Source organism: Diabrotica undecimpunctata, chromosome 4 (genome assembly GCF_040954645.1).
Source record: "Diabrotica undecimpunctata isolate CICGRU chromosome 4, icDiaUnde3, whole genome shotgun sequence".
Taxonomy (NCBI): Eukaryota; Metazoa; Arthropoda; class Insecta; order Coleoptera; family Chrysomelidae; genus Diabrotica; species Diabrotica undecimpunctata.
In genome coordinates, this window is record NC_092806.1 from 130189399 (window position 1) to 130213841 (window position 24443).

At 33.5% G+C, this 24443-nt stretch overlaps 2 protein-coding genes across 2 annotated transcripts in view; one reads left to right on the forward strand and one right to left on the reverse strand.

The window, feature by feature from the left end:
* Positions 1-2323: 2323 nt before the first annotated feature.
* LOC140440009 (uncharacterized) lies at positions 2324-16502 on the reverse strand. Its single transcript, XM_072530238.1, has 2 exons — positions 16268-16502; positions 2324-3013 (listed from the first exon to the last, which is right to left on the reverse strand). Exons 1-2 carry the CDS (start codon positions 16368-16370, stop codon positions 2406-2408), a joined length of 711 nt encoding a protein of 236 aa, XP_072386339.1. The 5' UTR covers positions 16371-16502; the 3' UTR covers positions 2324-2405.
* A 7130-nt stretch (positions 16503-23632) lies between these two features.
* LOC140438398 (uncharacterized) overlaps positions 23633-24443 on the forward strand; it is a 30393-nt gene continuing 29582 nt past the window's right edge. Inside the window, exon 1 of the mRNA XM_072528079.1 lies at positions 23633-23838. Within this exon, the coding sequence (XP_072384180.1) occupies positions 23739-23838 (100 nt within the window). The 5' untranslated portion in view covers positions 23633-23738. The remainder of the gene's footprint in view (positions 23839-24443) is intronic.

The following is a 24443-nucleotide window of genomic DNA, read 5'->3' on the forward strand; positions in this document are numbered from 1 at the left end:
AGTTTTAATAAGGAAAACCGAATGCGCTGAAAAATCATATTTTTCTGACGAAATTGATTTGCAGCTTCAATTATTCTAACCCTCAATTGTTATAATAACCCTCAACCTGTTGTTCGTCCTCCATTGTAACAGAAGACACTTTCTCTTTCATACACCCCCAAAAGCAAAAGTCCATGGGGTTAAGACCTAGACTTCTGGGTGGCCAAGAAATAGGTGCTTCACGACCCCTTCGAACCCACCGACCAGGATACTGCCTGCAAAGGTATTCCCGGACTTCATTACTGTAATGCGGTGGAGCGCAATCTTGTAGAAACCACATATTTTGCCTTATTGCAATATTCACTTCTTCCAAATACTCTTGTAAATCGTTTGCCAAGAACTGCAAATAATTATCAACACTTAAATTGTTGGGAAGAAATACCGGGCCTATTAGATTGTTATCTACAATTTCTGCCCAAACATTAACTTTGAAAGTCCTATGGTGATGAGTCGTATTTTGGGTTGAGGATTTTCGTCGGCCCAAATGTGCTCGTTATGATGGTTTGTTATTCCATTTCTACTGAAGGTAGCTTCGTCAGTAAACAAAATATTTCTAATAAAATTAACATTTCGAATGTTTTCCATTAACAACCAATCGCAAAATCCAATCCTTTTAGGATAATCTTCAACCAATAACTCTTGAACCGTTGTTAACTGATAGGGTTTAAGCAGCTGATCCTTCAAACGTCTCCAAACCCTTACGTGAGGAATATTTAGTTGAGCAGCTATTAGCCTTGTACTTGTTCCAGGGACTTCTTCAATGATTTCTGAAATGTCTTCATCAGTTGCATCCATTATTGGACGACCACTATTGCCAGCAACGTAAACGACGATCAATGGTCAGAAATAATCGTCTATCGGGTGTATTTCGATTGGGATATTTTACTGCATAACGCCTTGCGGCTACTGCACTATTTCCTTGATATTCACCTACGATATTCCCGATAGCTTATTGAAATCATAATTTAATCTGATCCAACTTACCCAAAGTTAAATGCATGTCTGCCATTTTCTGAAATGTGTAGGCCATTGTAATGTCAAAATGTTTAATATTAATCTTATTCACACAATAAATGATAGCTTCAAATTATTGACTATTATTGATGGAACTGTTTGTAATTATTGTATCCGTAGAAACTAATTGTAATTTTATGGCCAACTAGGAAAAAACTAGTTTTTCTAAAAAGTGATAAAAGGCAAAAAAGTTTAAAAATAATGTGTTAAGCTAATGATGCCATAAAATTCATTTGATTTGAACATACTCATTAGTTTGTGGGGATTTAGGGCTGCACACCCGGCTTAAAATTTTTCTTTGCGCTTAGATTTTGTTGTTTTTTTTGTATGAAAAATGCTTTCAGAACAAGAAAGTAACCTGTCCATTTTTATTAGAAAATATCAAGTAGTTTAGGAGATAACGCAAAAAAACAATTTTTATTTTTTAACTTCAAAGGGCTGGAACTTTTTTTGTGTACACTTTTGTACTAAGGTAAGTTGGATTCAATCAATTTATTTTTGTCCCCGGAAAGCGTGATTTAATTTATGACATACTTTTTTGAAACACCCGGAATATTTAGTTTTTAACCTACCAGCATAGCAAACAGATTAAAAGTCAGAAACGTTTTATTAAGATTTGTATTCAATTCAGTTTAATTCGAACCAAAAAAATTTAGAGAAGATATTTAGTAAGTCTACATTGTTTTATTCCTTTAACAATGGCTCTTCGTAAAAAACTTTAGGGATTTTAGATTTGTCGCTCTCCGATACGCAGTCGGAGAGCGAAAAATCGCGAAAATCGTCTTTAAACACAGACCTCAGACTACAAAAAAGGTAAGTTTTTATCACTAAATTATATTTTTTTGAGTCAATCGAGAAAATAAAATGCAATCAATATTCCATTATAGTAGACTTAAATCTTAATGTTGGCTTAATTGAGATGTGTCGATTTCCCAGTCCGATGCCTCATTACCAAGGTAATTCTAGATTTTTTTTTCTTAAGGACGTGAATTTGCCGTTTATGGATCTTTCCTTTAAATCGGGGTAAACTTGACTGAGCATATCGGACAAGGCTGATATAATCTTATTTTGTTATTTTACAACCTATACATTAATTTAGTGGCACGGTTTCGTTGAACTCAAATATTTATTTATAACGACTGCTCGAATCTGTGAACGTTTTTTTAGATGCAATTTTCACCTTATTTATAGCGAACGTTCTTTGTGTTTTGCTTTAGTAAATATTTAGCGTTACAAACCAGTATTTATAAAAAGTTTAAATCAAAGACAATATTAGTTAAAAATTTGAGATTTTTATAAATCTACATTACTTTTATAAATGACAACATAATTACATTAAAAATTTGAGATTGCTACAAATTTGAACGATTACTTTTTAAAAACCGTAGATAATCTTCAAAAGCCGTTACTTTTCGCTCTTCAATCTCCAACTTCTTTCTTAATAGTGACATTCGATCTTCATGCCGTTGTTGTTTCTCACTTTTACAAGTTGTACACTTTCTCTTTTTAGATAATAGTTCCGTGGCGTTTATGTCGTGCTGTAAAGTTTGTCTGGATTCTGACGGTTTTGGTAAACCTTTATCCGGCGTTTGGAAATTGTCAAACATATTCCTAAACTGTGGATCATTTGACACTATATCATCAATTTCGTTATAAAATTCAAACTTTCCTTGGGCCCTATCAGTAGCTTTATAAGACCGATATGATCTTAGAAGATTTCTCCATTTGATTTCACATTTTATTGGTAACTTATCGATTCCAATTTTAGCAAGTTCTTTAGATATCAGTTTCCAGCGATCTTTTTTCATTTTAAAGTGTTTAAATTTGTCTTTGTGTAAAGAGAAAATATTAATGAGAGCCAATGTTTCATTTTGACTCCAAGTCCTTTGGTTTTCTCCTAAATCTGTTGGATTATCCACTTGGATGGAGACTGCCTCATCATCTTCAATTTCTTCTGGATCTGCAAAAGAAGAACAAGATAAATCTCTATATCTAATAAGCTCTATTTGAAACAAGACAACGTTTAGCAATATTTTATTAAATTTTTAATAAAACTCCTGCACATTTATTTGGAAAATGATTAACTTTTAAGTAATATATTTATGCAGTGTTTCCAATTAAGTCTGCAACATATAATACTAGGTGCATAAATGGACCTACTATGACCAATAAATAAGACAGTTACATGATTTGTATGGCATGAGGGCCATGGAGGTCTTGACAGTGATATTTTCGCTTCCATTGTGACCAAATTCCTAAACCAAAAGATTAGTGAATATTGTCCTACAAAGATCATTATTTGGAGTGGCGAATGTTGCTCTCAAAAAAGAAACATCAAACTATCCAATGCCTTACTCGATATTTCCAAAAAGTATTTATTTACTACTACAAAAACCTTAGAAAAAGAAGAAGATATTAGCCAACTATGGGCAAATATACGAGATATTGTGTTACAGAAATCCGTTGAAATATTGGGCAAAACCAAGTCAGAAAAAAAAAATCATTGGTTTGATCATAAGTGCGAAATGACCACAAATAGAAAGAACGCAGCATATCAAAAAACCATTGACGCTTGTTGTACAAGGAGAAAAAAAGAAGAGTATAGACGTCTTAGAAGAGGGGAAAAACGTATCCATCGACGTAAGAAGAGAGAATACAAACAGAACACTCTCAGTGAGATACAAAGTTTATTCGATAAAAATGAAACGAGGAAATACTACAAATCTTTAAATACTAGCCGTTGAGAATTTAAACCACGATTAAAAATTTATAAAGACACTAACGGTGAAATTCTACATGATTAAAGCCCCAGGAATCGATGAAATCTGTTCGGAAATGTATAAAAAAGGTGATCAACTTTTTGCAGCAATCCATAAACTAATAGTACTTATATGGCAGAATGAATGGGTACCAGAAGAGTGGCTGAAGGGAATAATATGTCAGTTGCATAAAAAGGGTGATCAACTGGAGTGTAAGAACTATAGATGCATTACTCTGTTAGCATCTGCATATAAAATCTTCGGCAATGTATTATTGAAAGACTTAAACATTTTACAAAGGATATTGTTGGTCAATATCAATGCGGATTTACTGCTGGAAAGTCAACTTCACATCAAATTCAAGCACATAGGCAGAGTCTAGAAAAGTCACTAGAATATAAATAGATATACACCATCTCTTCATCGATTTCAAAGCAGTCTAACAGTGTGAAAAGGACTGCATTATATAATACAATGATAGACTTTGGGAGTCCGTTAGTTAAGTTGACGTAACTAACAATGCAAAACGTAAGCTCATGCGTTAGAATTGAAGGAGAAAACTCTAAAATTCTTTTTATCAATGATATTCAGTTTAATATTGTTCTGAAGTTATTTTCTTGTGGCATCTTAATTTAATCTTAATTCCTCGGCGGAATGTAGTAGGATCTGGTTACCAATATTAAAAGAGGAGATCAATAAACAACAATACTAAACTGAATATCATTGATAAAAAGAATAAATAAAGTTGAAGTAAATGAAATGAAATTGTTGAGTAACATATAAAGTATTATAGAATTATGTTTAAAATTATAAATTTTAACTCATTTTTATCTTCCACTATAAATAACAATCTATCAAGCAATGAGCCATGTATACCATAAGCTTGAATTTATTAATTATCTTCAAGTTTATTATTAGCTTTATCATATACATATAGTCATCCCAAATCCGTATATTTAGAGTCAACAACGATTTTATTGTTACGATAAATATTATGACTAATAAAACTGTAAACATATTATTTCTAATTCTATTCTATTCTAGTAAGTTCGCCGCTCAGCTGAAAAAAACCTGTCTGCCAACCTGACTTTTCGAGAGGGTCGCCGTCCGAATTCGAAGGAATTCTCGATTAACGGTATTTTATATTTAAAGAGTGAATTTTGTTGAAAACAGTTAGTTCTAGTTCTAGTTTTGAATATCGAGTTTAAATTGTAAGCTGGAAATAAATATAAATAAATATTGTGAAATAAATTAGTGAATATTGTAATAAAGACTTTAATTAACTTGGAAGTGTTATAAATGTAGAACCTTTTATAATAAATAAAGACAATAAATTAGATTAATAAATATACTACAGTGGTGTCCAGAAGTGAATACATAAAATAAATTGTGAAAATGACTACGATTTATGAGCTTACAGTGACGAATTTAAGAAGACATCTCAAGGATAGAGAATTAGCTTCTACCGGAAAAAAGGCTGATTTAGTCCAACGACTAAAGAACGCCTTGGAGGAAGAGGGTTTAGACCCAGAAACTTTGAATATTTGAAGATAAACATGATGCTGTCATCTCGTCGATTTCGAAACTAGAGAACAAAGTTTCTGGTGACATCACATCGTTAGAGAACAAAGTCTCCGGCGACATCGCTTCTTTAGAAGACAAAGTTTCTAAAGTAATAAACTTATAAGTGTTATAAATGTAGAACCTTTTATAATAAATAAAGACAATAAATTAGATTAATAAAAATACTACATTATTATTCAAATTATTTCTTAATAGTGATGGTAAACCATGCTGCTATATTTATATTCCAAAAAAATATACTCATTAAATGAAAAATGAAAAAGACAGAAAAGATTTGATTTCACGTTCAAAGCGTCTATGTATCTGTTGATACGTATTTCGACTTAATAAGTCTCATCAGAACAGTTATTCATAGCCGTTCTTAACGTGAAAAATAATCTTTTCTGTCTTATTAGGAAGCAACAATAAAATGGCTTCGTTATGGACGCAATAGCGACATCTGATAGAAAAATCGGTAAGATAGTTTCGAAACAAATTCAGATTTCTGCTTTAATCTGGAGCCTTCTAAAAATTGCAAGGCATAGCCAGACGTTGATAAAGATGTTAATAGAGACATGGGGAATCTAAAATTTGCATTCCACGACATGTCTCCTCAACTAAGCAGAAATCTTTAACGAATTTGTTTCTTGTACTCATACAGAGTAGATCCGAATAAAATGAAAAAGACAGAAAAGATTTGATTTCACGTTCAAAGCGTCTATGTATCTGTTGATACGTATTTCGACTTAATAAGTCTCATCAGAACAGTTATTCATAGCCGTTCTTAACGTGAAAAATAATCTGTGTCTTATTAGAAAGCAACAATAAAATGGCTTCGTTATGGACGCAATTAGATTCCCCATGTCTCTATTAACATCTTTATCAACGTCTGGCTATGCCTTGCAATTTTTAGAAGGCTCCAGATTAAAGCAGAAATCTGAATTTGTTTCGAAACTATCTTACCGATTTTTATACTTATTAATTTCATGAAAACCAACTATTCAAATAATTTAGGAAAAATGCTTAGTTTTTATTGAAGGGGTCATAATTATCAGTGTCTGAATCACTTGATCTATATGGTTGAAGGAATATTTAAAGTTTTGCAAGCATTAGAAAATTAAAATAAACAGTTAGATATTGTGAAGCTGTTAATATATGAAGGAATATGTTAATATGAAGGAATATGCCATAATTTAAGTTTAAAATAAGTTTATTTTTGACATTTTGATTACCACTTCAGAAATCATTCTGAAAATACAAAACATTAATAAATAATTTTAATTTATTAATTAATTAATGAACAATAATAAGTTCGTGTAATCTCCGTTGTGGATTATTCGTTAGTGTTTGTTCCATTTTATGCTATACTGTTTCAATTAAATTTAGGTCAGGACTGCCAGAAGGCCAAGAAAGGAATTTATTGTGGTTTCCAAACCAGATGTTTGTGGTTCTGACCGTATGACGAGCCGCTTCCTCCTGCTGAAAAATATTATTCCCGCGAACATTTTATTTCACAGTACTTGGTATTAGGCTATTTTGAGGTATTCGTTGATATTATCGTTGATATACTTAAGAAATTTTACGGTCCGTTTCATGCAGTCTTTGTGAAAAGCCTCGTGCTTTTTGCGAATTACTCGTTTGCGGTAATCATCAACACATACGTCAAAGTTTCAGCACCGTATACCGTCCGGTCTCCCAATTCCGTCCGACAAAGAAATTGCGCTCTATACCTCAGAGTTTCGTCTCAATCCATGATACTACAAGATATGCTAACTTGCAGTGAGCTAATTTTAATCGACTTTGCGCATGACGTCATAGCGAGACAAAGCCAGGGGACTTGCATGTATCTTATTTTAACGATGCATCATATGGCAACGTTGTTCCATTACTGTAATGAACAACTTCGAAACATTTCGAAACTTCAACTGTTAACGGTAAGTATACCTCGATGCCATATCTTGCACTAAGAAGTCATAACTATTACTTTCTGTGAAACCGTGGTTTGAAAATTAAGTAATTTGTAAAATTAATTAAAGAAATATATTAATCTACGATTTGATTGTGTGTATTACAAACAAAATAAATATTGCTACAAAACATAAATATAAAAGGCCGGTAAAATGTAAAGAATTTGAACCATAAAGGAAAAGCGGGTCATACTTGAGACTTTATGAATATCATTTAGACATTTATTTTACAATCTTTGTGATTTTTCTCTTGCGGATATTGTAATTATCTTTAATATTTTTATTTAGAATTCGTATTTTAAAATACATTTTACATCTAAAAAAAGTAATTTTATATCTTCGCTAACATTTACATTTTTTAAATAATTTTTTTGTTATTTTTAATGTGTCGCCATTATAACTACGAAAAATATGTTCCAGTTCACTACATTTAGTTACAAATTCCAGTGTTGGTTTGAGTAAACCACCCTTAGAAACGTGGTTTACCCAAGTAAACGATTTATCGTTAGCGTCCGGAATATATCCAAGTACTTATTTCTTTTTTTGTAACTTAAATGCAATGAAACCGGCTAAATTTTCCAATCCATCCAATTCCAGGTCTTTTATATTCGAATTAATAAAATCTTGATGACTGTCAATTAAATCTTCAGGGTTAATTTCTGTATCATCACTAGGAAGGTTTAGCGAGGAAAAGATCTCTTCAGTGACAATTTCATAACTAATTATACTATTAGTAGCAATATTCCATTGTTTGTCAGGCAATCTCAATAGTTTTTCTTTTAAACAATAGTCAGCTTCTGTAAAATGTTTTGATCATATTCTCCCGGTTTCTACATTAAATCTGTCTCGCTGAAAACACTTGAAGGCCCATACTTTAGGCATTTGTTTGTCTCTAGGAAACACAAAAAAACGACACTTCGAAAAAGTTTTACTTTTTTTATTATAATTGTTTAAACAACCCACCACTGCACAATAAATTATGGCAACCAAATAATTAGTCTTCTCTTTATAAAGTAGCTACAGGTAGTCGAGAGGAAGTTGCGTACGATAAATAAATTAGGTGATATTAACACAGTAAAATGAATGTTTTCACCACAAAATTTATATAACAATATAATATACAAAGTCTTTACTACATCAATGAATAAATAAAAATATCATTCACTAAAATAGTAAATTGATATTCAGTTTATAATAAAAAAGTAGTTGATTCATTTTGCCTCCTGATAATGTTAAGCTTTATAAGAAATAAAAAAAGTGTGTTCCTAATGCGTGTGTGTGTTCGCAAAGATTTTTAACCCTCTACCGCATGGAAATCCATATATGGATTCGGTAGTTTACTATTTGTTTTTTTGTAATTTTAAAGTTCGGCACATACGCAGGCATAGCATAACGTGAACCGTACATTTGTTTGGAAACCTCTATATATTTTTAAAATCTGGCAACTCTGCTAGACAAGTTAACCCAATCATTTTAGTTACAACGTGCTGTGCATTGCGATTTTTTAGAACAATTGAAAAATTTATCTTCAAACATCGGCGTTTTACAAGTAGGTAAGTAATCAATTTTTTTTATTATTTCATGTCTAATTGGTGTTTGTTCTTTATAAGTTAGATGATATTTAGTGATTATTTACTTGGGTTTGTCAGAGAAAACGACATTTAGTGATCATCCATATATGGCTCCTTATGTATTATCGTAAAAAATATACAGATTTTGTCGAAGCCATATATGGCTTTGTATGCATTTGAAGAGTAATTTATGTAGATATTATTTGTTTTAGGAAATGGATCCCCATAGGTTTTATCGCAGTTCTAAATATGTGAACACTATTCCCAGTGATGGAGGGTTAAGCGACGATGATTATACTGATTCAGACGAAGAATATTAACCTTCTTCGTCTACAAAACAACGTCTTCAGTCCGTAGTAGTATCTGAAACTGATTATTCTGACATAGAGGCATCTGATGCCGAATCAGAAGTTGACGATATAAGGGCAACTACCTCAATAGGACTCAAACCAGCAGACAAAAATAAATCAATATCTACATATAAAAACAAGAAAGAGAAAATATTGTGGAAGGAATCAAAATTGAAGAGTCTTGAATTCTTATTTAATGACGACTTATTGGAGTTAATAGTTAATGAGTCAAATTTAAAATCAGTGCAAGATAACGTCAACAAACCCGGCAACATTACGAAGTATGAAGTTGGACAATTTATTGGAATCAGCGTATTTATGTCAATTTTAAAATTACCTTCTAGTAGACTCTACTGGAACTCACGTTTAGGCCAACGACTTGTATACGAAACTATGCGTTGTAATCGGTGGGAAGAGATTAAAAAATGTTTACATTTCAATGACAACAATAAGTTTATACGAGCTGGTTTACCCGGTCATGATAAACTTTTTAAAATAAGACCTCTCGTAGAGAACATACGTGAACAATTATTATTAGTTCCTAAAGAAGGGTATCTCTCTATTGATGAACAAATGATACCTACTAAATCAAGACACAGTCTAAAATAATACAATCCTAAGAAACCCAAGAAATGGGGATTCAAAAATTTGGTACTTAGTGAAGTTTCAGGAATCAGCTACGATTATGATATATTTGCTGGGAAGCAAAGTAATGTTATACCTGATGGTGCACCAGATCTTGGAGCAAGTGGAAATATAGTTACAAAACTAACTATAGAGCGTTTCACGTTAAGAAAATAACATTGCGGAGATAGGGCCATGTATTTCTTATGGACGATAGAAGCGCAGCGATGCCACGATGAACGAACACAAGCACGATTCAAGGTTGTATATAATTTGTATTTTCGTTTTCACAGACATGAATTATTAAATTAATGTTTTTTAACGTAATTGACCAAAAGTGCCCATTCGAAACAAGACATGAAAAGTAGGAAAATGATTTTAATTAAATAAATAGTATTTGCAAAAGATAATTTTATTTTATCTTATTTTAATTATAGTAACAACAGTTTATTTGTTTTTCGGTAAGAATATCATATACCATGAATCATAGAAATCAGTAGAAAATATTGCTTAGTTAAATCATCCACTTTGCCGGCTATTAAAGGTTTAAAGGCAAATAAACGGACCGCTTGGAATGCATATATCTAATTACTAATTGCAACTTAAAATAATACGGTGTACGTATGTCAGCGATTTTATGTCGTTCTCTGAGACTACATAATGATAATAAGGCTTTGTGGTTCTTCAGTTGTTATTCTGACTTTACAGTTAAATGTTAATTGAAAATGGAAATTCGAAAAATATATCGACAATCTAGTAAACCGCATGCCTGAGAGTTTTGGCAACACTGATCTCCATAAGCCTAATGTTATTTTCTTAACGTGGAACGCTGTATAGTACAATCACACGGCACAAAAATCATAAAGTATGTTTTGATAAGTGGTTCAACAGCCCTAACCTACAAGATTATCTTTCACAAAATGGTTTGCTGCCCTTAGGGACAGCTAGAATTAACAGAGTAGCAAACTGCCAAATGCCTACACCAAGAGTTAAAAAAACATGGTCGAGGTACTATGGTAGAGAAAACTGCTGTTATAGATGGAGTAGAAATCTCTTGTTTTTGTTGGTACGACAACAAACTACACTTGAGTGCAAAACAATCGACTCAAAAGTGATATTTGAGATTACACCTTCTGTTTCAATGTAAGAAGTATGAAAATAAAAAGATGTAATGTGCAAACAATAACTTTATTATTGAACTTACAAATACTGCTATTGCATTATTTGGAAGACGCATTATAAAAACAATATGAAATACGAAGAGAGTTTCCTAAATATTCATCATTGGAACTAACGCAAGAAAGACGTTATGAACAGAGAAATCATCAATTACAAAATGAATTTCTTTATTTTTCAGTATTTGATATTATCACCCCTACTCCTAATTACACTTTCCAATCGATTTCGCATGGATCGGATGACTTTTATAATAAATTCTTGAGGCATTGCTTCCCATTCATCATTAAGCTCAGCTCTTGATTCCATTATGGTCCTTGGTGCATGATTTATGTCCTGGACCCTTCGTTTAATCTCATCTCAAACATGCTCTATTGGATTTATGTCCGCGCTCAACGCAGACCAATTTATTGTAGGTATACCGATCCCAGTCAGATAGGTGGTGGTCACTCGTGTGGTATGGCATCGTGCCTTATTGTGCATTAAAATAATGGCATTACCAATAAATCCCACGTATGGAACCACATGTTCCTCCAAAATGTCTCTGATATAACGATCCGCCGTTAAAACTCCTCAACGTCCTCCACCAGGCACGAAAACCGACTCGGATTTTCATCCATGGAAATGCCTGCCCAAAGTGGAATAATTCAATAACTGTACTCTTACACAAGAAGGGAGATATAGCAGACCTGGAAAGATACAGACCAATCAGTCTCCTTAACCATCTTTATAAATTATACACCCGAATAATAACGAACAGATTAGAGACAAAGCTGGATTTTTACCAACCTCGGGAACAAGCCGGTTTCCGCCCTAATTACGGCACAAATGATCACCTGCAGTGCCTAAAAACCCTGATAGAAAAAACTAACGAATATAGCCGTCCCTTGGCATTGATATTTGTAGACTTTAAAAAGGCGTTTGATACAGTGGAATTACCGTCCATCTTAAGAGCACTACAAGATTGCAGGGTCGACCACAGATATTGTAATATAGTTAAAAATATATATGAAAATGCCACAACAACCATAAGTCTACATTCAGCAACTAATAAGATAAAGATAAAAAGGGGAGTCAGGCAAGGTGATACCATGTCACCAAAGCTGTTCATTACCGTTCTTGAGTATGCATTTAAAAGACTAACATGGCAACAGAAAGGAATATCCATCGATGGAGAAAGATTAAACCATCTACGTTTTGCGGACGATATCGTGCTTCTGTCAGATAATTTGGGAGAGATCAAAGACATGCTCCAAGAACTGAATTACATACTACAAGAAACTGGGCTGGAGATAAATTTCGAGAAAACCAAAATGATGACCAATATGGTTCCCAGCGAAGAGATACAGATCAATAACAACAAGGTAGAATTAATCGATAAATACACATACTTGGGTCATGAAATCAGAATAACCAGAGACAACCAAACCTGCGAGCTAAATAGACGAATCACGTTGGGATGGGCGGCATATGGAAGGATGAGAGACATTTTTAAAACAAATACTCCAATTCACCTGAAAAGGAAGGCATTTAACCAATGCATCCTACCAGTCTTGACCTACGGAGCAGAGACCCTAACTTTAACGAAAGCTACTGCCGAAAAACTGAGGGTAACACAAAGGCGAATGGAGAGATCAATGCTGGGTCTGACCTTGAAAGATCGCGTGAGAAATAAGGAGATACGCCGACGAACTGGCGTTGACGATATTATACTGCGAATCAATAAACAAAAGTGGAGGTGGGCTGGACATGTTGCTAGAATGGAAGACGGAAGATGGACGAAGAGATTATTGGAGTGGAGACCAAGAGCCGACAAGCGAAGTCGAGGCAGACCACCCACCCGATGGACCGACGACCTAAGGAGAATAGAAACAAACTGGATTGCAGCAGCTAGAGATAGAGAGAACTGGAGACGTTTGGAGGAGGCCTATATCCAACAATGGATGTGAAAACGGGGCTGGATGATGATGATGAAATGCCTGCCCAAAACATACAAGAAGCGACTTCATATGACACAATTTCTCGTATACAACATTGAGCAAATCGCGCTCCTGGCCTTCTATAGACTCGACGCCTCTTGTCGTTGTCATGTAGGTATTCCTACTTTCGTCGGAGAATAATACCTGACTCCATTGATAGTCGTCCCAATCCAGATGTTCTCGAGCAAATTCTAATCGCCTTTTCTTCTGGACTGCAATTAGCTTTTGACTCGTAGCTGCTCTTTTTAGTGTCAGGTTGGCTACCTTTAGTCTCCTTCTGACTGTCCAAATACTGGTAACTACACCTCGGACCTCTCTAAGCTCTTCTTTGAGATTAGCACCAGTTAAATGTCGATTTCTCAGGGATTTCGATACAAGAAATTGATCGTCTCTCTCCGTTGTTATTCGTTTACGGCCTCCTCCTTAGTGGCGGACATAATCACCGGTATCTTGGTACCGACGATACACTCGAGACACAGCAGATTAGCTTAAATTTAGTCGATTTGCCACGGCCCTCTGACTCAGGCCTTCTCACAATAATGCTACTGCTTGAGCTGGTTTGACGGATGTGGTATCCATTTGTAATGCAGTTGCGAACTTAGAGACTGATGTATTAGTGGTTTGCTATGGAAATTGTTACTTACGATGTTAACTGAACGTGTTGTTAATCGAACGAAGTCGGTGCGTGTCGATTTCAATGAATCAAATTCTGACTCCCTCTCTACGTGTTACATTATTTACTTGTATTAAGTCATCGGATTCACCAAAAAACAAAACTTTTTTAAAACTCAATAATGAGGTTAATGATTGTACACTAAATATTTTTAAATTTACACTTTTTAGATTGAAACAGGAGACATACTTTCGTAAAATAATTTTGAGTCGATTATTTTGCACTCAAGTGTAGTTACCATGCTCTCAACATACGTAAGTAGTTCTCCTATTACTTCCAGAGAGCGCTATGTTCGAGAAGCCAAAGAACATCGTGAAATTCCTTGTCCTAAATCAATAGATGTTTATAACAAGGATATGGGAGGTGTTGATCTATTGGATTCCATGCTAGGGCTCTATGGGATTCAGTTACGTTCAAAAAAATGGTACAAGAAAATATTTTTTCACCTGTTGGACATGTGCACTGCGAATGCATGGATCCTGTGGCGCCAAAAGAGTGTAAATTATATGCCATTATTTGACTTCAAACAATATATTGCAGAAAATTTATGCAAGGTGGGCAAGAATAGTTTGCCAAAGAAAAGGGGTTGACAGTTATCAAATGTTAATTCACCAAGCAGTTCCATAACTGAAGCAGAAACTCACAAATCCAAAAAGTGGCTTACTTTGCGTCAAGATTATTCAAGCAATGAAGTTCATATAGATGCCATTGGCCACTTTCTCCAGTGGAACGATACAAGATTGTTGTGCTATGACTGTAAATTTAGATCTTTTGTTAGATGTACTAAATGTAATGAATTTTTATGTTTAAACAAAGATAGAAATTGCTTCGTAGAATTTCACTCCTAAAAACAATAACTAGTTTAAGTGCATAAGAGGCCATATTTGGACCTGTCTATTTTTGTACATTTTAGGTTTATTGCATAGTAAGCCATATATGGCTTATTTTTTATTTTCTTAATTAGTAACATAATTCATGCAGTAGAGGGTTAAGTTGGTTAAAAATTTATTTACATTCAGAAGCTTATATTTATTTTATATTTTATTTTAATGTATCGATATGTTATTTGGAATCAAAACAACTAGATCGAATTAATAAACAAAAACGAGTAAATCATAAATATCTCTTATTTTATTTCATCATCCAAATTAGGAAATAAGTTTTGATACTAACATGATACAATATTTGCTTTCTAGATTTGATACAGAACAAAATCATAAAATTTTTATTATTCATAAACCAACTCATAAAGATATCTATAATATGTAATACATCAATCTAGCTATGTACTTTATGATGTGCTTAGTCCACCTGCTATCATCTTGTCTGGCAACATGGTCTACCCAAGGCTACTTCAAACTTCAACAAAGCAATTCATTGTACTACATACTCTATTCCCTTCATAAGTCATTCCACTGTGTTACTCTTATTTTGTTGGCAGCTTTTGTGGTCAACATAATTGTCTCTAGACCATATGTCATCACTGGACGGATACAAGAATTGAAAACTTTTGCCTTGAGATTTATGGGAATTCATCACATAAGAAAAGTATGGGTCCACCTTGAAAAAGATGGCTAGGCGATGTGAAAGGAAAGATAGGAAGACAATGACAGCAGGGAGCAAAAGATAAATTAAAATGGAAATGCCAAGGGGAGGCTTACATCTATAAGTAGACAGACAATGGCTGTTAAAAGAAGAATACATCATGAATCACCAGTGAATTAAAAACTTACTATAGTATTATAGAGATTAACAGGAAAACAAAAAATAGTAATACATAATATAAGAATTAAATATTACAAAACTAATCCAATCCACAATATAAAAATACAATAAATGTCATATTGAAACACAAACTTCACAAAATAACTATATATCTTTTCTATACACAGTAACATGAACATTTTGTTCCATTACATGTACACTTCCTTTAAAACACATATTACACACCAAAAAATACAGAACTAATACCACTTTTTTGTATGAATAACATGAATAGATATTCAAAAAATAAAGTTTACAACTTTAAGTTACTGCTATTATCCAGAAGTTTGCAATTGAGACCTTTAAAGATATATACTGCGAACAAGAGATCATTTGAACATAAATGAAGAAAGACTAGGCACACATAGATATTTCCATTCTGGAAAAAAGTGAAAGTCTACATAATATATTCAATATAGGTGGAAATGAACCTTAGATCCATAGATACCATTTAATAATTGTAACATGCACAGAGAATATGATTCCCTTCTAAACTATAGTTGAGAAATGGTTGTGTATTTTGTATATTACTGTTTATTATATTTTCTCATTGTAGTAAAAATGGTACAATCTTTAAAATCTTGGTTTTAAGTAAGTATACTGAAATAAAATGAAATTGTTTGAACCATGAAGAATCTCACATAAAATATCTACAGGTTGGTTTTTGTGTTTCCCGTCTTTACTTGTTATGACTATTTTTTTGGAGTATTGAATGGAGCAAACATACAATGCTACATTTTATTAGTTTTAATGTCAATTAGTTTTGTTTACATTTACAAATGCCTTACCATCACTCTGTAACTTTATTACTTGGAGTTCGTCAGCTGGTAGCAAAACACTGTAATGTCGATTTTGAACACCATCAAATACTTCAACTGATCTTAAATCCATTTTGATCTGATCTTGATCATTATTTATCTTCCTTTTCTTTCTTTTTGAATTAGAACTTAACTTTCCTTCAGTTTATTCTGATTAATGTGATATATTGTACCTATTTTCAACGAAATTATTCTACAGAGTAACAGAATTTGTTATGTTTTGTACCGAGTGAGATGTACATATCAACTTCATTTCTATAAAACAGAGATACGTGACATAAACACCTGTTCCAGTGCACTTTGTAGTTTCTATTCAAACATTAACCAACATTAACATTATTATTAAAGGCTGTTAAAGGGAAATGGTTAAATTATATTGTATTATTATACAAAATAAAAATAAGAAAAGCTAAAGCTGCTTTTAAAATTCATAATAAAACTGATATATTGAGAATTCTTTAAAAACTAAAAACTAAAAAGCTAAAATGAGTTTTGGGTTAACTTTTTTTGTACTTGCTTGTTTGTCATTGCTTAAAATATGTGTTTTATACAAGAGAAACATACTTTAGTTCCTAAATAAAAACAAAGTTGTCATTTGTAATTAACGTTAGGAATAAACGATTTTATTTATTTATTATGTTTTCGCATCACAATGGCCGAGTGTCGCCAAATCCAGGCAACTTATAGTACTTCTTCGCAGTGTTGCCCAAATATTTCTTTAAACTTGAAAATCCATTGCCATAATTTACACTTATACTTCACAGTTTAGTGCTTCTTTTTAAAGCAATATACTGTGCTTCTGCATCACCGTCTGCTTCATACATTTGCTGCCTTATAAAAGGTGTTTGTTGTTAAAACTCCCCAAATTCCTAAATATCTGAACCGCTGGTTTACATGCTGACTTGTTAAATTTAGCAATTAAAAAAGAGCAAATCCAAACCGAAACATATATTTTTGTTATCAAAGTAAAATGAGGGTCATTAATTATAAGTACTTTCGTCCTTATCAAAGTTTACTTATAAATATGTTTTATTTGTAGGTATTTTTCATATTTTTTATTACTGTAGATGTTCATTTTAATCTCAGTTTAATAATTCATTTTTTTTTTAAATGAGCTAAATTTAATTAAAAATAAATTATTACAGCATGTTTTCAATACAGGAGACATACCTGAAACCGTCCTGTACCTAATTTAGGCTACGGGTCTATTCAATCTTCCATAAATACTTATGTAATTCCATAAAGCGCTAATTAGGAAGGCAGCGATTGGGAATACCGGCCAGCGTGGTAATATTAATGAATATAGATGCATATTTTTAAATTGCTTTCAAAAATATTATTCGCCCGTATGACTTTGCTACCTAATCGGTTTTTCCTGGTTTAGGAATAAACGCTATCTTTGCTCTTTCAACTTTCTAAAGCTCTGGAGAGATTAGGAAATGCCGAAAGGTCTTAATCTCGAAGAAGGAAAAATCCTAATCTGGATCACCACATGGTAGAAGGTGGGCAAAATCAATGTTGATGGCTAACGCAGATAGAGACCAAGTGATTGCCGGTATAAGCAATCCCCTGCTTACCGACCAACGGCTTCGGGCGGATGAGTCGGTAGGTAGTAGGACAATCTTTTGTCCTGGAGCTGAGAAATCGACTCCAAAGGCGAAAGTCAAAATACGCAAAAAAGTCAAACCGTTACTGATCATGTAATTCGGAAACCAAGATTAGAGATTAGAGAGTGCATGATTATTTCCAAGCAACATACAGTAGGAAGGCTAGATATCGAGGAAAAACAAGTAGAAAGAGTGAATAACTTTAAATATCTGGGAATCTGGGTAAATGAAAACAATGACCAAGGTAGAGAAATAAGGACACGTATTGAAATTGGAAGAAAAGCATTTATAAAAATGAGAACAATGTTTGTTAATCTAGACCTTCCCCTGGAGCTGAGGATAAGAGCCTTAAGATGCTACGTGTTCTCGACTTTGTTGTATGAAATGAAAAGCTGGACACTAAAAGTGGTTAATATAAAGAAGTTGGAATCATTCGAGATGTGGTGCTATAGAAGGATTTTGGAAATACCGTGAACCCAACGAGTTACAGATGCAGAAGTGTTAAGAAGACTACAAAAGGATTGCGAGGTCATAAAGCACATCAAAACAAGAAAGCTGGAATATTAGGGCCACATTACCAGAGGTGCGAAATATAAGATACTAAGGCTCATCATGCAAAATAAAATTAAGGGTAAAAGATCCATAGGAAGACAAAGAATTTCCTGGCTAAGAAACCTAAGAGAGTGGTATAGTTGCAGCTCAGTAGATCTTTTCAGAGCAGCCGCCAATAAGGTACGGATAGCTGTGACGATAGCCAACCTCCCATAGGAGAAGGAACTACAAAGAGAAGAAGCCATCTTCGCTCTTTTCAAAGCTTTTGGAATGTTCCCTAGAACATAGTAAGCTCTCAACATTTGGATCAGAGGATTTGGAGTATTCTGGGAAATATACCATCTGGTTGCTGGTTCCTTAGTTTTCTACGGTTGAAAAGTTTCAATAGTCATCTGACCTTGTAAGAACAAAAGATCTCTTCGGAGGTTAGTCAGTCAATTACGCATGTGATACAGTGTGTTTGTTGATTATTTTCGCTACTCAAAAGCGTTGACCCTGGGAAGTAAACACTTAAACGATACTCTACAGCCTCCTCCGTCCTCCTCAATGTCCGTATACTTCCCATTGGGCAATTTAACTAACTTGGGTTTATTAATGTTATCTCTTTTAAGAATTTTGTTACCCCTGTCTCTGTTAGGTACACTTCCTTAAAGGATATGATTGTCTTATAGGCTTTCAGTTTAGCCTTATATGATTCCCAATTTGGCCTTTTAGGATAATTTCGTACTCTTGTTTTAAGATCTTGTTTCTATAAAATCTCGTTCCAATTTGACTAAGGTTATCTGTAAGGTATGGATGATCCGAAAGGACAATGCATCTGACACATATCAATTAGATATCTTGTACCTAATAGGAACCAATCGGTGATTCTGAGCTTGATGTTTTGAAGATGGACTTATTACCATTATACAGCAAACTTAGTTCACTAAGTGCGAAGTTAATCAAAAAGCCATTTACCTCTGTTAGTTGTATCTCCGTTATCCAAATGGTGTGGTAAATATTGGAGTATACTTCAATAATAAGCTCCCTGAACTTATTTTTGGTATACTCTAGAGGGTTTTCAAGTTAATTTCTAGAAGTTGTTTTTTTAGAAACAATAGGAAGGTATACAGACGCAACAATTATCTCTATAACCAGCCCATTGCAATTCAGATTTATTCTGACAGCTATCATGTCTCCCCGAATCTAACAATTAGTGAACAATGGGAAATGTGTAAAAATTACATTAAAGACGCAGCAAATAACACACATAAGAAAGAACAATGCATATAAAGTGATGCAGCAAAGAAGAACCCGAGAAAAAGAACAAAAATATAAAGACCTCAGAAGGGAAGAGAAGTACATCCATCGGAGAAAAAAGCGAACTTATGAAAATAGAATATTGGAAGAACTTGAGGCATTAAAAAAGAAAAATCAAACAAGAAAATTCTATAAAAATCTAAATAAAGTAAGAAAAGCATTTAAACCAAGAATCGGACTATGTAAGGATAAGGAGGGGCATATACTCAATACAAAAGAAGAAGTATTGAAAAGGTGGGTGGAACACTATAAAGAACTGCTTACTATCGAAGTGGAAGATCCAAATCAACCACCCCCAGGAGCAAACAACAATACACCATTGGAGCCTCCATCAATTCAGGAAGTACGGGATGCAATAAAACACCTAAAAAATAATAAATCTCCAGGAAGTGATGGTATACCCGCGGAACTTATTAAATGTGGAGGTGCTACTCTGACTAATCATATGTATAAAATCATACTGAGAGCCTGGAATGAGGAACAAATCCCAGAAGAGTGGTGTATTGGGATCGTTTGCCCGCTACACAAAAAGGGCGATGAATTAGAATGTAGAAACTATAGGGGAATAACCCTTTATAATACAGCATACGAAATATTTTCGAGTATTTTATATGGTCGCCTGAGTGAATATTCAGAGGAGCTTCTTGGCGAATGTCAAAGTGGTTTTAGGCCTGGTCGATCAACAACAGACCAGATCTTTGTGCTAAGGCAAATACTGGAAAAAACCAATGAATTCAATATCGACACATACCATCTTTTCGTAGATTTTAAATCGGCCTATGATAGTGTCCTAAGAAATAAATTGTATGAAGCCATGGATGAATTCCACATCCCCGATAAACTGATAAGATTAAGTAAGGCTACAATGCGTAAAGTTGTTTGCAGAGTCGAAATACAGGGCGAACAATCACAGGCATTTGAAACGCATATTGGACTGCGACAGGGAGATGCGCTGGCGTGTCTCCTTTTCAACATAGCTTTGGAAAAGGGATGCCCAAATAGACAGCAGAGGAAACATTTTTAATAAATCATCCCAAATTTTGGCATATGCAGATAATGTTGATCTAGTTGTCCGCACAACACGCAAGCTAGAAGAAATGTATACCACCTTGTCAAACGCCTCAAAAAATATGGGCCTGCAAGTAAATGAAAATAAAACTAAGATAATGGCATCAACACCCAACAATAGAGCCAGAAACATCGGCCACCAATTCACGGTTGATAATTCTACCTTTGGAGTGGTGGACAAATTCACATACTTAGGCTCCCTGATGACCAAGGAGAACGTCATGACGGAAGAAATCAAGCGAAGAATAATCCTAGCAAACAAATGCTATTTTGGACTGAGTAGACATATAAGAAGCAGAAACTTAAGCCAAAAAACAAAAATAACCATATACAAAACCCATATACAACCAGTGTTGACATATGGGTCGGAGACATGGACCATTTCCAAGGCAGATGAAAATCTCCTGCTTATATTTGAACGAAGGATCCTGAGAAGAATATTTGGTGGCATCTGTGAAAATGGCGTTTGGAGAAGGAGGTACAACTACAGATATATCACAGATATAAACATATATTTGGTGGTAAAGACGTAGTATCCTTTTATAAAAATAGGAAGACTAAGATGGGCAGGACATCCGGCAAGATCACAGCAGAACAACCCTCCTAGAAGAATCCTTATGTCACAACCTGTGGGAAGTAGAAATAGGGGTAGACCAAAACTCAGATGGAGGGATGGTGTAGATGAGGATTGTAGACAAATAGGAGCAGGAAGCTGGCAACAGTTGGCAATGGATAGAACTGACTGGCGTAATAGACTTGGGAAGGTCGAGGCTCTTTAATAAGGCTGTAGCACCAATGATGATGATGATCATGTCTCCCCTGAAGAACTCCTTAACTGGTACCAGGTTAAAGTCACACCTACAAAAACATATAAGTTCTAACTTTAGTGTCTAGTACTCACAAAATTAGTTCCCATCCCCTAACATTTAGTTATCTTATCTTCATTAATCCATGGTTATTTTTTAGGTACCGATACTGTTTTTTTGAGTCGCAAATTGATCTGTACGATATTAAATGTGCAATTTATTTATTTTTGGTGCGTTCAACAGACCCTTTTGTAATTTTTTTTCCGTCAGCACAGGTTCCTCTTCGGCTTACTGCAATTTGAAAGTAGTGGTTGCATGCCGTGGTTCCTCAAATTGTTCCCGCCTGTTTTGTTTTGCCTTTTTCCAAAAAGATGCTGCTAGCTCGCTGTACGGCTTCTATTAAAGCCTTTTAGCTCATATTTTAACTCCTTATCAACCCGGACTCATATAGATCCATACAGTCCTCCGTTAGCGGCTGGATTGGAGCTCATAATCGTCCAACGAATATTTTTTTTTCAATTCTAGTCCATTCGGGATAGCATTAGACCTTGCATGGCAAGCTGCCATAAATATTATTACTGTCACCTTTAGGGGGTCCATAGTAGTGTAAATTGACTATTAATTGATTAACCGTCTTGATTTTAAATAAGAAACGTTTTTGCTCAATATCTCCGTCATTTTAAACTTTTCGAAAAAAAATGATATCGACTGAAATTGTTGCAAATGAGATTTCCTACAATTTATTATATATAAATTTTTTCGTGCGGTCGATATTTTCCGAGTTAAAGGAAAAACCAGTGGAAGGAGGTGGGGAAGCATACTTATTGAATTATCTCGTTTATTATTAACAAAAAAGAAAAATGTATTGAATAGATGGGTGGAATACTTTAATCAGGTTCTTAATGTAAAGAAAGAAGTAGAAAACCTAGAAGATTAAAGAGATGAGGTAAGCAAAATAGACAAGAGGAAAGAGGAACCACCAACGATTCTTGAAGTTAAAGACGCACTAAAAAAACTAGCCAGAAACAACTCAGTCAGAGTGGATAATTTCCAACTGAACTATATAAAGAAGTCAATACTATAACGGCATTATACAGTAGGTGATAGAAGAAATATGGACACAGAAATCTCTCCCTAGCGATTGGAATACTGAAATACTCGAATGGATTATTCCAAAAAAGGGGAGATATTTTTAGTAAAAACACTGGAATATGGCATAGATACTCATCACATATTTATAGACTACAAAGCAGCCTACGACTATAAATAGAAGAGAAATGTTCAAAGCAATGAAAAAGCTAGGAGTACCAAATCAGTTGATATATTTTACAAAATTTACTCTTAAAAAAATTGAATATAGAGTAGAAATACAGGGGAAGCTGTCTAAAGTTTTTAAAACAAATAACGGGCTGCCTCACAACAAATAGCTAAAGAATATTTTTGTCTTAAATTCACTATTCTAGTCATCCCCAGAAAAAAATCATATATTGCCATATTGTAGATTTTGATCATTAAGCTATTTTTTAACTACTATCAAAATTTCAAGCAAATTGATGCATATAAAGAAAAATCAGAGGTTTTCTTCTGTTTTTACTGTCATAAAATATGCATATAAAGAAAAATCAGAGGTTTTCTTCTGTTTTTACTGTCATAAAATATGGTCGTCATATACCTGGACTATAGTAATTTTAAATGAAAATGTTAACATAAAAAAAGAACTTTCTTGGATTTTAGTAACTTTTTTGGGTATATATCAAGGTTTTAAACTATTTTGTTAGTTTTAAAATAATCTTTAATTCTCACCCATTTTTATGTGATTGTTAATAAATTAATAAATCTACAATATAATCTTAATAATAATCTACATACAAATAAAAAAAAGGTGTGAACCATAAACATTTTTGATTTATCATTTTTTATTGTTTAATCCTTTTCAATTAAAATGTGTCACGAGGAATTTCGGTATCGTCTTTTAAGTTTTACTCAACTTCCTGATAAGCAGTTATCAATTTCCAGGTTTGCGATGTGGTTAGCATACTAGTTATTATTATATCAAGGATTGTTTGTACTAAATCGCTCGATCAATCTATCTATCTAAATCAACAGAATATGTGCGATTTTATGGGAATTAAAAATTTAGCTTGTGCTTCAAGAGCAGAGCAGAAATGTTTCTTTGATTCGTTTGATGGTATTTTGTCCGATATGGATGGTAAGTTTTAAAATACATAATTACTTTAACAAATAACAATACATTTAGAATTTTACGAAACTGAAGTTGCTTTTTATATTGGTCTATAATCTGTGTTTTTATTTTTTTGAACTATGTATTTCCTGAACGAATATGTATATATATATATATATATATATATATATATATATATATATATAATATATAATATATATATATATATATATATATATATATATATATATATATATATAACTGTTTTGGGTGGATTGGAGTCAATAAAAGGGCTATTGGTTAACTATTTTTTATCTCAAGCTTTCAATTGTTTAAAAGAAGCTTCTTTTGTTTCTGATAAGAATGTTTATAACCTAAATTTTATTTTATGACATGTTCTGTAATTATTTTAACATAATTTTATTTAAGTGTTCATGTATGTGTGTTTTACTTACTTTACTTAATCAGTAGACCCATTTGTACCTTTCGGTGTTGGGCCGTTTAAAATACAATTCATTAAATTACAATATTTGACAGTCTTCTGAGGTGTCCTAGCTCTTAACGAACTTTCTCCATTCCTTCCTATTGGATGCCATCTGTGTTGCTTCCTGCCAAGTCTTACCCTTACTCTG